This window comes from Anolis carolinensis, chromosome 1 (assembly GCF_035594765.1).
Source record: "Anolis carolinensis isolate JA03-04 chromosome 1, rAnoCar3.1.pri, whole genome shotgun sequence".
In the NCBI taxonomy this organism is placed as follows: domain Eukaryota; kingdom Metazoa; phylum Chordata; class Lepidosauria; order Squamata; family Dactyloidae; genus Anolis; species Anolis carolinensis.
This window is the reverse complement of record NC_085841.1, coordinates 67485658-67500687: the sequence shown is the minus strand read 5'-3', so window position 1 is coordinate 67500687 and position 15030 is coordinate 67485658. Positions and strand designations below refer to the sequence as shown.

At 43.8% G+C, this 15030-nt stretch overlaps 1 protein-coding gene across 12 annotated transcripts in view; it reads right to left on the bottom strand.

The window, feature by feature from the left end:
• pde10a (phosphodiesterase 10A) overlaps positions 1 to 15030 on the bottom strand; it is a 360355-nt gene that overhangs the window by 98057 nt on the left and 247268 nt on the right. The window contains exon 1 of one of the 12 annotated variants that reach the window (XM_062976343.1): positions 7999 to 9003. The exons of the other annotated variants lie outside the window; for them this stretch is intronic. Within the exon in view, the coding sequence (XP_062832413.1) occupies positions 7999 to 8137 (139 nt within the window). The 5' untranslated portion in view covers positions 8138 to 9003. Of the gene's footprint in view, positions 1 to 7998; positions 9004 to 15030 lie in introns of those variants that run through there. 12 annotated transcript variants of the gene reach the window in all.

Below are 15030 nucleotides of genomic sequence, written 5' to 3'. Positions count from 1 at the left end.
TAAGCAAGCACTTTAATTCTTCCTAAACTTTTGATTTTTTCCATCTTTATTATATTTTATTTATGGGTCTCTGCTTAATCAAATAAAATAAACCAAAAGTATGCATTTGTTAATCATGTACAATTCTCATAATATATCATTACACATTACACAATTTTCAGTGTCATTACTTGTGAAGCCACTGACTTAAATAGCTTTCAGAAGGAAATTAATGGGGACGAGCTTAACAACACCTGCTAGACACAGTAGCTAACATCCAAATCTAGACACAGAAGACACCTGTGTTGTAAGTACTTGAAAGAGAAGATAACTTCATTCATAGAATCATAGAATAGTAGAGTTGAAAGAGACCTCATGGGCCATCAAGTCCAACCCCCTGCCAAGAAGCAGGAAATCGCATTCAAAGCACCCCCAACAGATGGCTATCCAGCCTCTGCTTAAAAGCCTTCAAAGAAGGAGCCTCCACCACAGTCCAGGGGAGAGAGTTCCACTGTCGAACAGCCCTCACAGTGAGGAAGTTCTTCCTGATGTTCAGGTGGAATCTCCTTTCCTGTAGTTTGAAGCCATTTTTCCACGTCCTAGTCTGCAGGGCAGCAGAAAACAAGCTTGCTCCCTCCTTCCTGTGACTTCCCCTCACATATTTATACATGGCTATCATGTCTCCTCTCAGCCTTCTCTTCTGCAGGCTAAATATGCCCAGTTCTTTAAGCCACTCCTCATAGGGCTTGTTCTCCAGACCCTTGATCATTTTAGTTGCCATCCTCTGGACGCTTTCCAGCTTATCAACATCTCCCTTCAATTGCGGTGCCCAGAATTGGACACAGTATTCCAGGTGTAGTCTGACCAAGGCAGAATAGAGGGGGAGCATGACTTCCCTGGATCTAGATGCTATACCCCTATTTATGCAGGCCAGAATCCCGTTGGCTTTTTTAGCAGCCGCATCACATTGTTGGCTCATGCTTAACTTATTGTCCATGATGACTCCAAGATCTTTTTCACACGTACTGCTGTCAAGTCAGGCATCCCCCATTCTGTATCTTTGCATTCCATTTTTTCTGCCGAAGTGAAGTATCTTGCATTTCTTCCTGTTGAACTTCATTTTGTGGGCTTCCAAAAGAAAACTGGCTGTCCAAACAACTGAATGAATCCTCAGTTTGAGCCAAGATGGTTCTTAATATAGTCTCTGTATTCACTGAGGTTAGGAGCACAGGACTCTTGTGAAAGTGAAAAAGTACATTTAAAAATTGCTATATTTTTATCAAAGAAAACATCTTTCTAGGAATTTCTAAGTCATCCAGCATGACACTATAGCCAATGTCTGCTGAAAGCTAACCATAGAATCATACCCGGGGGGTGGGGGGGGGGGGTGGAGTAGAGATTCCTAGAGATATGATTTCAATCAAAACTGTGAATAATCAAATCTGCAAAAGTCAAATCTGTAAAACTGATGGTTCAGGCAGCCATATATTTCTGTTGGATGAAATTAAATGTGGTATGAGCAGAAAGCAATCTCACAGACAAGATCTTTATTTATTTCCCCCTTCCATAGTGCAGCTTCAACAGCAGCAGCAGCACTCTCCCAGAGGCTGGAAAAAGAACCTGTCACACATTTTGGACTGTGCCCTATGGGCTGCAACAAGAAAGTGGAATCACCTGAAATTTGGCAAAGGGATCTTTCACCAATCATACAAACAGGCCATAATTGGTTGGCTCTACTAATCACCCAACCAAATGGAAGAGTTTATGCTGGTTGAAAAGAATGAAAAAGATTTATTGTGAGAACTCGCATTCCTCTTTTGCAACATCAGATTCCACCCACAGTCCATTGAAAATGAAAAGACTGTATAATACCATAAATTATGAGTTTCACAGATTCTTCAAATTAATGTTTTTGCTTCTGAGAACTATTTTTACTGACTGGAGTAAAAAAAAACAAATGGAATCAGCTGATGAGTATAAGGGGGAGCTAGTTAATAAATATTTAGGCATCAATATTTAGGCAGAGCTGATGCCAAACCAAAAAGTACCAGCTTAACCTACATGATAATTAGTGTTATGATGCATCTAAAACAAACATTTTGAAACACATTCGTTTGAGTTAGAAAATAGAATGCAGATGGTCCAGAAGGTCTAAGCAAAGTAGAAGAGCAAAACAGAGAAGATGTGATAATCTGTTGCAATGTATAACAACTACTAACTGCGTTTGGTTACTTTTTTCTTCATAACAAAATAGTACCATACAAAAAGGTTTATAAGATATCTTCAAAACAAACTTGAATGTCTTTTAACATCAAATAACAAACACCAAATGTAATGCAGTTCAAATTATTACTGGAAATAAAAGAACTCAGTACATACAGATAATACATGACACTACCAACAAAATAAATGTTAGGAAATACTGACAAACAGGAGCCCCCAGGGCACAGCAGGTTAAACCACTGAGCTGCTGAACTTGCTGACTGAAAGGTCAGTGGTTCAAATCCAGGGCCTGGGGGAGCTCCCGCTCTTAGCCCCAGCTTCTGCCAACCTAGCAGTTTGAAAACATGCGAATATGAGTAGATCAATAAGTACCACTCTGGCAGGACGGTAATGGTGCTCCATACAGTCATGCCAGCCACATGACCTTGGAGGTGTCTACAGACAACGGTGGCTCTTCAGCTTAGAAATGGAGATGAGCACCAACCCCCAGTGTAAGACACAACTAGACCTAATATCAGGGAAAAACCTTTACCTTTACTGACAAACAAATAAACGTTCTTTACATATTATGAGATTATGAGCAGGTGTTATCCGTAGATGCCTCCTAGGTCATGTGGCCAGCATGACTGCTTTAACGTGCTGTTTCTAATTTAATGCACGCTGCAACACACATTGAACATGTATGTTTTGTGGACACCTCACTGTTAAGCCAGCTTCAAATTGGATTATAGTGTCTGTGTAGAACCACCCAGAGAAAGCCAACTGTTTTACAAGAAGTCTCTTTTCTGGCACAATATATGGGCAGGGTTTTTTTCAGGTATGGAATTCTGTACATCAAATGCCCCAGCAATAGAAGAGGGAAGGAAAACAATCTTCACTGATTCCTTCCTTCCTGTGTGTTCTGCTAACAATCCTGAAAATCTTCTCTGGAAAGTAAGAGTACACTCCAGAAGGGTTGCTGGGGACTACAAGGAGAATAAAGGTTTTCAAATATTGTCTGCCACTCCTCTCTTTACACCATATTTGTGGCAGTGGAAGCCTTTGCTGGTGTTCCTCCTGTGAACAGAAGGAGCTCCCTCCATTCTTGTATGGCCAACATAAGATCCAAATCACTGTTATTCTGAATGTAGTTAAATCTTCATACTTTGCAAACATTGTGTATTGCACTCAGAATCTGCTTGTAACAGCACAATGAAGAAAATATCACACACAATGAATTAAACACTTTTCTAGAGGACGTGTATTCCTGCCAAGTAATTTAGAAATAATACTAAATAGTTTGAACAGACAGGATTCTGGCTTTGATTCAAGGAAAGCAGTAAGATGTTTAAAAAATACCTCAACAGTGCTGCCTTTTTCAGACAAAGAGTCTTTCTTCCCCGCTGGCACAAAGGTTTGGGAAGAGAGCCAAGGTGCTACTTATCAGCTGTTTGAAATCAGGGGAGAACTACGTGCGTCATTAGGCCCAGTGGGGACTCCTGGTTTATGGCAATGGACCATGTGGTTCTTATCAGTTTCTGACGTCTGGCAGTTCAACCACGGTAGTGTGAAAAATGGTGTGTGTGTGTGTGTGCGCGCGCGCACGGAGAATATGACAGTTTAAATGAAAGTGCCATGTGCAAGTAGTGCGTAGCCCTAAAAGTAATTACTACTTGTCTGTCTATCAATGTTGAGGAGAGTTTGGATAAAAGGATCTGCATTCATACATATAGAAGACAATGCTGAATTGAAATGGCCTTAGTTTGACAATTTACAGCTTCTGACAACCTAGCAGAAGCTTTAACCCTTAGACTATCCTTTGTTGACCTGTTAGAGCCTTGGCAAAGCAGAAGGCATAGTGCTAAGAACTGGACAACCCACCTGTCATCAGGTGATACCCGCCTCCATCCCACCTTTGGGGGAAAAGTCCACGTGAAGGCAGCAATTGGGATTCATATGCTCAAATGCCACAGTGGCATTTTTGCTGCCAGCTAGGGGTGAAGCAGAAATTATAGCCCCCTCCCCAGGCAAGTTGGCCCCACTCTGAATATCTCAAACCTCTAGATCAGTGGTTCTCAACCTATGGGTCCCTAGTTTTGGCCTTCAACTCCCAGAAATCCTAACAGCTGGTAAACTGGCTGGGATTTCTGGGAGTTGTAGGCCAAAACACCTGGGGACCCACAGGTTGAGAACCGCTGCTCTAGATTGTCAAATGATATCACTAAAAGTACGGGGGAAAGGTGTGGTGGTCTCAGTTTCTCACCAAAATCTCTAACCCAAATCTCTATCCCAAAAGCTTTGAAAAGAACTAAGCAAGACAAGGAAACATCAGAATTTATGTGAACAGTTAAAATTATAGTGAGGAGGATGGAAAGTCAATTGAAGTAAGACAATCAAGGAACTCTTTATATGCTTATAGCATGGACTGACGATTTCCTCTTCTAGCATCTGCACTGAATATCACAGAATCACAGAACTGGAAAAGAACACAGGGGCCATCCAGTCCAACCCCTTGACATACAGGGAAATGCAATCAAAATAATGTTCACAGCAAACAGCCATCCAGTCTCTGCTGAAAAACCACTAGAGAAGGAGGCTCCACCACACTCCAAAGCAGCATCTGGAGATTAGTTGGATGGCTTGAGAAGTCCCATTTCAGATGGGATCTGGTGTCTTTAGAGTGTTTTGGCTAAAGACATATAGTAATACCAAAAACAATATATCACATTTTTGCAGCAATGTAAAAAAATCAAAACATATTATATAATTCCTATAATATTATATAATTTTTTTTAAATTGCAAACATTTTATTTATTTAATTAATGCCTTCCACATGACAAATTTTGCAGCCTCAAATCTACTCCCTAGTGGCTGTTCAGTTAACATGTTGAACAGAACCATACCATACAGCAGACAGAGTTTTTGTTGAAGTAACAACTGAACTTTATTCAAAGCCATACAGAAGTATCCTATAAAGAAAGCTTCTCTCCCTCACAGCATTTGCTATTTGCCTTGTTGTTATCACAATGCAATGGTACATCTTCAATTCATCTCACCATGTATGGATTCCTGAAATGTGACATTTTAATTTTTTTTTCTTACACCTCTTTTGGTAAATAAAAGCAACATTGCACCTTATCATCTGGGCATGGATAGGCTGAAAGGGGACCCATAAATTAAGCAAATTAAATGTAAAGATATAATAATAATAATAATAATAATAATAATAATAATAATAATAATAATAATAATATATTGCTACCCTGTTTCCCCTTAAATAAGACATCCCCAGAAAATAAGACCTAGTAGAGATTTTGCTGAACTGCTAAATATAAGGCCTTCCCCAAAAGTAAGACCTAGCAAAGTTTTTGTTTGTAAGCATGCCCGCCGAACAGAACACCAGAGCATGCAGGATCAGTAAATGTACACACTATAAAGTGTTGTCCATGGAAATATTGGTAGTAACAAGAAATTCTTGATAGGTTTCACAGTTTGTCTAGTCATTCTGGTTTATGATGACAACTACTGTACAGTATATAATAAATGTTCATTTTTTTGTTCAACAATAAATGTGAATTCTTCTTCATGGAAAAATAAGACATTCCTTGAAAATAAGGCCTAGAGCATCTTTGGGAGCAAAAATTAATATAAGACACTGTCTTATTTTCGGGGAAACATGGTAGGAACACATAATCATCTAAAAACAATCTATAAAATATACATATTAAAACATATTTCTACAAAATACATATTAAAATATACAAAACAAATATTAAATATAACACACAAGTTTAAAATTTGTGATTAAAACTGGCTGAATAGGCCTGCCGGAAGAAATAGGTAATTTGTTTGGACAAAGATCTAGAAAAGCCAAGCATCATGAAAATACAGCACAAATGCAGAAATATGCCCTTCACTTTTCCCCTGAGCCTTGATGAGGCTTGTCCCCATAATAGGATGTATCAAAAATGTCTCAGACAATTGTGATTGGCTATAGAAGCAATGCTAGTGGGATCTGCAGCAAAATGTTGCAGTTTGTTAACATTCTTGTTTTGTATTCCAGCAATCCAGTCATGCCGTCTTCTGGAAACACCATTCTCAGGTGGTGTTCTCCAATACTTGGGCAGTAAAGAAATGCCTTTGGGAGTACCACTATATTTTTTTCCTATTTATGGTTTAATTTTTCTGTATTACCCAATGGTTGAACATTCTGGGTAGCTTGCAAAATTAAGCTTTTTAAGCTGCATGGAGTTCTGTATCATATTCAGGCACAACTTTAGGATTTCCTTCTCCCATTCAAACTTGTCCAAACTGGATATTCAGCAGCTACAATCAAGTGATCTCATATAGGGAAAGCAGACCCTAGTGGCATAAAGGTTTAAAGCCAAATAAGGCCCAAAGTAAAACCAAGGCAATGACTTGGTCCCAAAACCAAATTGCTAACCAATTTACAAAAAAATTAAATAAGTTTTTAGCTTTCAACAGCACAAAACTTAACTTTTTTCTCTACCAAGTGAAATTGAACTAAGTGTCAAGAGCAGCCTGTTTCAAAACATACTGCAAAGGTTTATCTTGAAAAAGACAAAAGCATGGATTGACATTCAATGTTCTACATTGTACAGAAAAGAAAAATAACTATTTGAAAACTGTTTTGGAATCTTCAGAATTTTTAGTGAGTCCATAATGCTGTGGCTAGATAATTAACTGAGGCTGGAGAGAAGCCCAGTGAATAACTCTATTTTCTACCAATACATTAACACACATAATTCAAAACAAGGATTTTAGCTCTTAAGCCCCAACATAGCTTGGGTCTACATTATTTGAGAGATCATATCTCCTTTTACATGGCAATGTGAGCTTTAAGATCAACAGCGGAGACCAATCTCTCTGTCTCAAAGTATGGTGTGTGAGGACTTGGGAGAGGGCCTTTTCCACCATGGGCTGTGGAACTCCAAGTAGGCTCAAAGGCTTTAATTAAAAGCCATGCTTTCACATAATGCTAAAATGAAGCCAGGGTTATTGGCAATAAGCAGTGCCAGATTGACCATTGTGCTTAGATGTGATTAAGCACAGGGCTCCATTGGCCAGGGAGAACCAACTTCCTGCCCAAAAATCTTTTATACAATGGGTTTTGCTGATGTGGTACAATTCTAAATTTGAACGTGCTCTGTTTGGAGCTATTCCACACATAATGATACAGTTGATAGTCTATGGGAGTGTGCCACAAAGCAGGCAGTGTAGGTCTACCTGGCCTACCTCTTTGAGGGTCTAAATCAAAGACCTCATAACTTAACTTGTAGAGGGCCTCCTTTGTCCCAAATCCAGCACTGGCAATAGGAACTCCAAGTGGAGTATATTCTACAACTGAAATGCCACAGCTGAAAAGCCCCCTTTGCATTACCACACATATTAGACTATACTGCCCCCACAAAGAATGGAGGTTCTCCGACAGACCTCAGTCCTTTGACAGGTGTGTATTTGTGTTCTGAGCCTTCAGGTTTCTCACTTAAATAAAGAAATGCCAGATCATTTAAGGTTTTGAACACTGTCAAAATCTGAAGTTCAACAACTATGCTATCTCCAGTAATGGGCTGGTCTGCTGGACAAGGACCAAGGAGAGACCAAAATAAAAATCCCAGGTCAGCCTTGAAGCTCCGTGGCTGATTCTGGCTCAGTTGCTATCTCTCATCTTAACCTATCTCACAAGGTTGTTATAAATATAATAAATAAATATACTGCCATAGCTTATACTGCTTCAGTTAGCAGCTCACTGCTCCTACCACAAGACAGTCAAGTACTGATTCAAATTGGCTCACCTAGTTTTTTTTCTGCCACCTCAAAAGCTTCTGCAAGTTTGGAGTTAGGTCTGCTTCTGTCCTCTGAAGTTAAGACATCTGATTTGTCGGGTGAAGTCCTTATAAGTGACTTCTTTGGTTTAGCCCCAGATTCTAACATGTTTTCGGAAATAGTGCTTTAACCATTCATACAGATGGTAGGATTACAAAGGTTTGGTTGCACATAAGACATGATTCATGTGTGCTAGCTCAAAACAGTACCCCAAAATGGCTTAGGCTAAAAGAAATGATGCCCTGCACTGTATTGTAGAAATAGCTGTCAAACTGGGTATTCTTAGAATGTTCATCTTCTGTGACATCACTCCAGATGCAATCCTTTCATTGGAGGATTTTTGGAAAGACCTTTACCACTGCCTCCCTCTGAGTGTGACTTACCCATGGTTTGCCCAGTTAGTTTCCACAGCCAAGCAGGGATTTGAAGCCTGCTCTTCATACTCTTAGTGCAGACTCTAAAGAAAAATAATGTTTGTGTAACTTCATGTAATTTCCAATTTTGTGGAAATGTTTCTTCAGATGATTTTGCCATTGTCTTCCTCTGATAGAGTATGACTTGCCCAATATCCTCCAAAAATTTTCTATGGCTAAACAGGGATTCTAATTCTAGTGTCCCAGAGTTCTACTTGATGACTCAAACCACTACAACAAATTGGCTATCTAACTTAAAACTACTGATAACCAAAACCATACATTACAAATATTTGCTGAAAACCATAATAAGAGAACTAGTATAAGACAAATTAATGCCCTGTAATGTTTCCCAAAGGTCTATGTTTTAAACTAGTGCTTGAAATAATAATTATGATGATGATGATGATGATGATGATGATGATGATGACTGAGGGCTGTGCTGGTGATAGTGTAACTACCCCGACTGGCTGACCAATGAAGATTCATAATCATAATTCATAATCAGAAACAAAGTGTTCAGTGAAGTTGAACTCGAAGAAATCCAGAAAATCTGCAAAGCAAATTACCATCTGTGATGACCCATGGGCCTTGTAGTCCTGCTCAGGACATTGTAATCCCTGATGAAGAAGAAAACTTGGGTTTTTTTACCTTCCCAGTCAGAACTGGAATCTTCTCAGCCAGATCTTTCCCAGGCAGATCTGGGAACCTTGCACCTGCAAGAAAGTTGTGTCCCAGAAGTATGTCAAACAAACCCAGAGCCCACATCTCCCGTGTTCTTGCGCCGTGAGTTTTGTAAACAACAGAGGGGTTTGGAAGCAGCTTCGCGCAGGAGTGCTAGAATTGCAGCTAAGAATGTAGCCAATTAAGACTGCTTTCCGTGAGAATCTTTAGGGAGTCAAACATCTGGTCCCAGAGTTTAGCTTTCGTTTCTGGTTCCCAGAGAACTGCTTCGGCGAGAAAGTTAGACTCTATATAGGTGTTTTACCCGCGTAGTAACTTCGCGGAGTCAATTCGTCAGCCTCCGGAGCGAGTTGTGTCTGGACAGCGCGCTCCGTTTCAAGCCTCGTTCCTGCTCAAGCCTTGCCCTGCTTTCCAGCCTTCGCTCCAGTTTCCAGCCTTTGTTTACCTACGGACCTTGCTTGTTTTCCAGGACTATACCTTGCCTTGTATCACGGATTTTACCAAGTTATTCCACGGACCTTGTTCTTGTTCCTTGTTACCTTGTTCCACGTTTTAAGCCTTGCTTCAAGTATCAAGTTATTTCCTAGCCTTGCTCAAGTTTATGGACTAAAGGACCTTGTCATCTCCCCTCACTTTGCCTGGCAAAGTGAGTGTTTCGGTTATTGGATTACAACTTTGGAACATAATATTTCATATTGGACATTGCTTTTTTGGACTAATTTTGACCTTTCCTGAAAGGTCTGCTTCTGAACTAACTTTTACATTTATTTTTATTAATCTTATATATTTCCTTAATAAAGATATTAGATAGAATCTGGCCTCTGCGTATGGTTATTGGTGCTCTGTAGCCTGGGTCGTGACAGTTTGACTCCGCCACCCTAAGCACCAATTAACCTCGGCCAGAATGTCTACCGGAACCGTACCTGGGCCGAGCGGCCAGCCGATTACCTACACCATCGACAAGGATGAGGTGGATCGAATCCGTGATAAGCTCAATGCCCAGGATGGAGAAATAAAAGGTTTGAAGGAACGCGGAATCCGTCTACCGGCCATGGCGTTGCCAACCAAGTTTACTGGAGAAGCTTCTAAGGTTCATGTTTTCCGTCGCCAATGCCAAGCTTATCTAGAGGCCCGTGCTGCCGAATTTCCCCAAGAAGACATCAAGGTGGCATGGGTTTACAGTCTTCTAGACGGGCCAGCGGCCAACTGGGCGACGGCACTGTTCGACCAAGCCTCTCCACACCTAAGATACGCGCAACGCTTCTTGGACCACCTTAAAGAGACTTGGGGAATCGAGGACAATTTGGAGGCAGCCGGTCACAAACTCCGTCGCCTCTTCCAAGGAGACAGACCTATGTCTCAGTACATAGCCGAGTTCCGAGTGCTGGCCCACAACACCGGCTGGAATGATGTAGCCCTCAGAGGACAATTCCGGGAGGGTCTCAACATCGAAATGCTGGAGGAAATCTCCAAGGTGGATCCTCCCCAGACCCTCGAAGCACTCATTGATCAATGTTTACGGGCTGAAGTCATGATTGCCAACAGGAAACAGTGGGTTCGAGGCCAGAGCGGTAGAGCTGGGGCAAAACCCCCCGCTCCCGCCAGCGTTCAGCCACGTCCAGTGTGGAGACCCCCACCACCAACCCCATACCCCAGAGGAAGCGAGGAGGTGCCGATGCAGTTGGGCAACGTGCGTCCCAGATTAGATGCCGCCGAGAAGGCCCGTCGTCAACGCTTAAACCTCTGTTGGTACTGCGGGAACGGGGGCCACTTCGCCAGAGAGTGCCCAGCCAAAGGGAAGCCCGCTGCCCGTCTTGCGGCGGCGTCCTCCACGGAGACGAAGGCGTCTGAGCCGGCTGGCACACAGCCGGCGGGGGAAGCCAACGACCGGGCGTAGAGAGGCTCGCCAACCCGGTCAAAAAACCCGTTCAAGAGCCGCCAACCGGGGTCCTGTTCCTTCTCGTGGTCACCTTATGGTCAGCAAAAAGGGGACCCGTCATGATCCACGCCATGATAGACTCCGGAGCCACCAACAATTTCATTGATAGAGAGTATGCCGACTCTCTGGGATTACAATATCATGATTTCAAGAATGCCCGTGTGGTGCAAGCCATAGACGGCCGCCCCCTCAAGACGGGCCCCGTAAGTCAGTGGTCGGAACCCACCAGGATGTGGATAAGGGAACATATGGAAGAGATTTCCTTCTTTGTTACCGAGGTTCCCCATTTCCCTGTGATTTTGGGAATTCCATGGCTGACTCTCCACGACCCAAGCATCTCCTGGTCCAACAGAGAACTGCAGTTTGCTTCACAGTACTGCCAAAACCATTGCCTTGTAGCCAAGGTCTGCCATGCCACAGACACCGAGCCCATCATCACCCTGCCCAAGAAGTACTCCGAGTATTGGGATGTATTCAATGAAAAGGAAGCCGAGAAATTACCCCCACATAGACCTTATGACTGTGCCATTGACCTGGTGGAGGGGGCCCCGATCCCGCGAGGGCACCTATACTCCCTGACTGAACCAGAGCAAGAAGCTCTCAGGGAATTCATAGAGACAAACCTTCGTAAGGGATTCATTAGACCCTCTCAATCCCCAGCCGCCTCCCCAGTGATGTTTGTGAAGAAGAAGTCAGGGGAACTACGCTTGGTGGTGGACTACAGAGCATTGAACAATATCACCAAGCGGAACAGCTATCCCCTACCCTTAATCTCGGATCTACTGGATCGGCTTCGAGGAGCCAAGGTTTACACCAAGCTGGATCTTCGGGGGGCTTACAACTTAGTTCGCATCAGAGAAGGGGACGAGTGGAAGACCGCCTTCCAGACCAAATTCGGATTATTCGAGTCCCGAGTTATGAATTTTGGATTATGCGGAGCTCCCGCAACGTTCCAGCATTTTGTCAATGACATTTTTCAGGACTATCTAGATAGGTTCTTGATAATCTACCTGGACGATTTTTTGGTGTTTTCTAGATCACAATCAGAACATGAGAACCACGTCAAAATGGTGTTACAACGATTGCGGGATCATGGACTTTATGCCAAGTTGGAAAAATGCGCTTTTGATCTACAAGAGGTAGATTTCCTTGGTTACCGTATCTCGCCTCTAGGGCTCTCCATGGATCCAGCCAAGGTTTCAGCAGTATTGGAATGGCGGGCGCCAACTAACAAGAAAGAGGTGCAGCGTTTCTTGGGGTTCGCGAACTATTACCGCAAGTTCATTCCAGATTTTGCCCGCTGGTCTGACCCAATCACTAGCTGCATCCGTGGAAAACAGCCCTTCCGCTGGACTGATCAAGCAGAGAAAGGGTTCCAGCAACTAAAGAAATTATTCACGTCCCAGCCAATTCTACAGCACCCAGATCCTGGAACCCCTTTTGTTGTGCAAGCGGACGCCTCTGATGTGGCAATTGGGGCTGTACTCTTACAACCGGTGGGAGACCACCTTCATCCCTGTGCCTTTTACTCCCGTCAACTAACCACACCAGAGAGAAATTACACCATTTGGGAAAAGGAACTACTGGCCATAAAGGCAGCCTTTGAAACTTGGAGACATTGGCTAGAAGGGGCCAAATTTCCCATTGAAGTCCACACTGATCATCGAAATCTAGAACATCTAAGAACTGCCCGCAAACTAAATCAGAGGCAGTAACATTGGGCTTTGTTCTTTGAACGTTTTAACTTCCAGATTCATTATGTGACCCCAGCCCAAACCAAGCAAGCAGACGCCCTGTCACGTAAACCGGAATACGCTGCAGGACGCAAGGAGACCTTTGAATTCCAATTACTACAACCCGAGAACTTTGCCACGCTCACAGTGGGGAACACCAAATCCACTCCCATTGGTTCAACTTCCTCTACTCCAGGACCCATCTGTGCTCAAGAAATCAGGGCTAGTCAGCAAGCAGATGCCTGGGCGCAGGACCAACTTCGCCAAGGTCTGCATTTTCCCTTTTCGCTTAAAGATGGACTGCTATGCTATAGAAATCATGTTTATATCCCACCCGGACCGGGCAGGGAGAAAGCGCTTCGTCTGTGTCATGACTGCAAACCAGCAGGGCATTTCGGACTATTTAAAACCATGCATCTGATCCTAAGGGATTTTTGGTGGCCCAAGATCCGCAAAGATGTGGAAAAATATGTCAACACCTGCCCAGTATGCCAGCGCTCCAAGATAAGAAGGGAGAAGCCCTCAGGGCTTCTGCATCCCCTTCCTACCCCATCTCGGCCATGGGAAATAATTTCTGCGGATTTCATCACTGACCTACCACCTTCCTGTGGATTCACCACGATCCTAGTGGTGGTGGACCTTTTCACCAAGTTAGCCCATTTCATTCCCTGTGAAGGTCTTCCCACGGCCAAAGAGACTGCAGATCTATTCCTTCAACATGTTTTCAGACTACATGGATTGCCCAAGAGTTTAGTCACAGACCGTGGATCTCAATTCACCTCTCGTTTTTGGAAGGCACTACAAAAACTATTGGGCATAGACTCTCGCTTATCTTCAGCTCATCATCCCCAAACAGATGGGCAAACGGAGCGCACCAATGCCACTTTGGAGCAGTATCTTCGCTGTTATGTAAACTACCAACAGGACAATTGGGCTTCTCTGTTACCACTGTCAGAGTTTGCCTATAACAATGGAGTTCAAGCTTCTACAAAAGAAACGCCGTTCTTTGCAAACTACGGCTTCCATCCACGTTTCTTTCCCCCTGTCATTGAAACTTCAGAAGTTCCCGCAGCAGAGGATTGGCTGCAGGAACTCACAGCGGTACAACAACTTTTGCTCCAGCAACTAGACCAAGCCAAGGAGGACTATAAACGCCACGCTGACAAACATCGCCAGCCGGGCCCCGAAATCAAGGTAGGAGATCGGGTTTTTCTGTCCACTCGCTTTCTGCCCTCCCACCGCCCTTGCCGGAAGTTAGATGCCCGTTTCATTGGCCCCTATCCAGTGGTGGCGCAATTAAACCCCGTGACTTTCAAACTCCAACTTCCGCGTTCAATGCGCATCCACCCAGTGTTTCACCGTTCCCTGCTCCTTCCGGCGGATGGTGTGCGTCCTGATACAGACCAACCGGCCCCCCCTCCTGTTTTGATGAATGGGGAGGAGGAGTTCGAGGTTGAGGACATTTTGGATTCTCGCTTTCACCGCCGCCGCCTACAATATCTCATTGACTGGGTGGGTTTTGGCCCTGAGGAACGCTCTTGGGAAGACGCCTCCACAGTCCATGCTCCTGATCTAACCCGTCGCTTTCATCAGACCTATCCCGCCAAGCCGCGACCTCGCGCCTCGGGGAGAGGGCCCCAGTTTGGGAGGGGCCATGAGGAGGGGGATAGTGTGATGACCCATGGGCCTTGTAGTCCTGCTCAGGACATTGTAATCCCTGATGAAGAAGAAAACTTGGGTTTTTTACCTTCCCAGTCAGAACTGGAATCTTCTCAGCCAGATCTTTCCCAGGCAGATCTGGGAACCTTGCACCTGCAAGAAAGTTGTGTCCCAGAAGTATGTCAAACAAACCCAGAGCCCACATCTCCCGTGTTCTTGCGCCGTGAGTTTTGTAAACAACAGAGGGGTTTGGAAGCAGCTTCGCGCAGGAGTGCTAGAATTGCAGCTAAGAATGTAGCCAATTAAGACTGCTTTCCGTGAGAATCTTTAGGGAGTCAAACATCTGGTCCCAGAGTTTAGCTTTCGTTTCTGGTTCCCAGAGAACTGCTTCGGCGAGAAAGTTAGACTCTATATAGGTGTTTTACCCGCGTAGTAACTTCGCGGAGTCAATTCGTCAGCCTCCGGAGCGAGTTGTGTCTGGACAGCGCGCTCCGTTTCAAGCCTCGTTCCTGCTCAAGCCTTGCCCTGCTTTCCAGCCTTCGCTCCAGTTTCCAGCCTTTGTTTACCTACGGA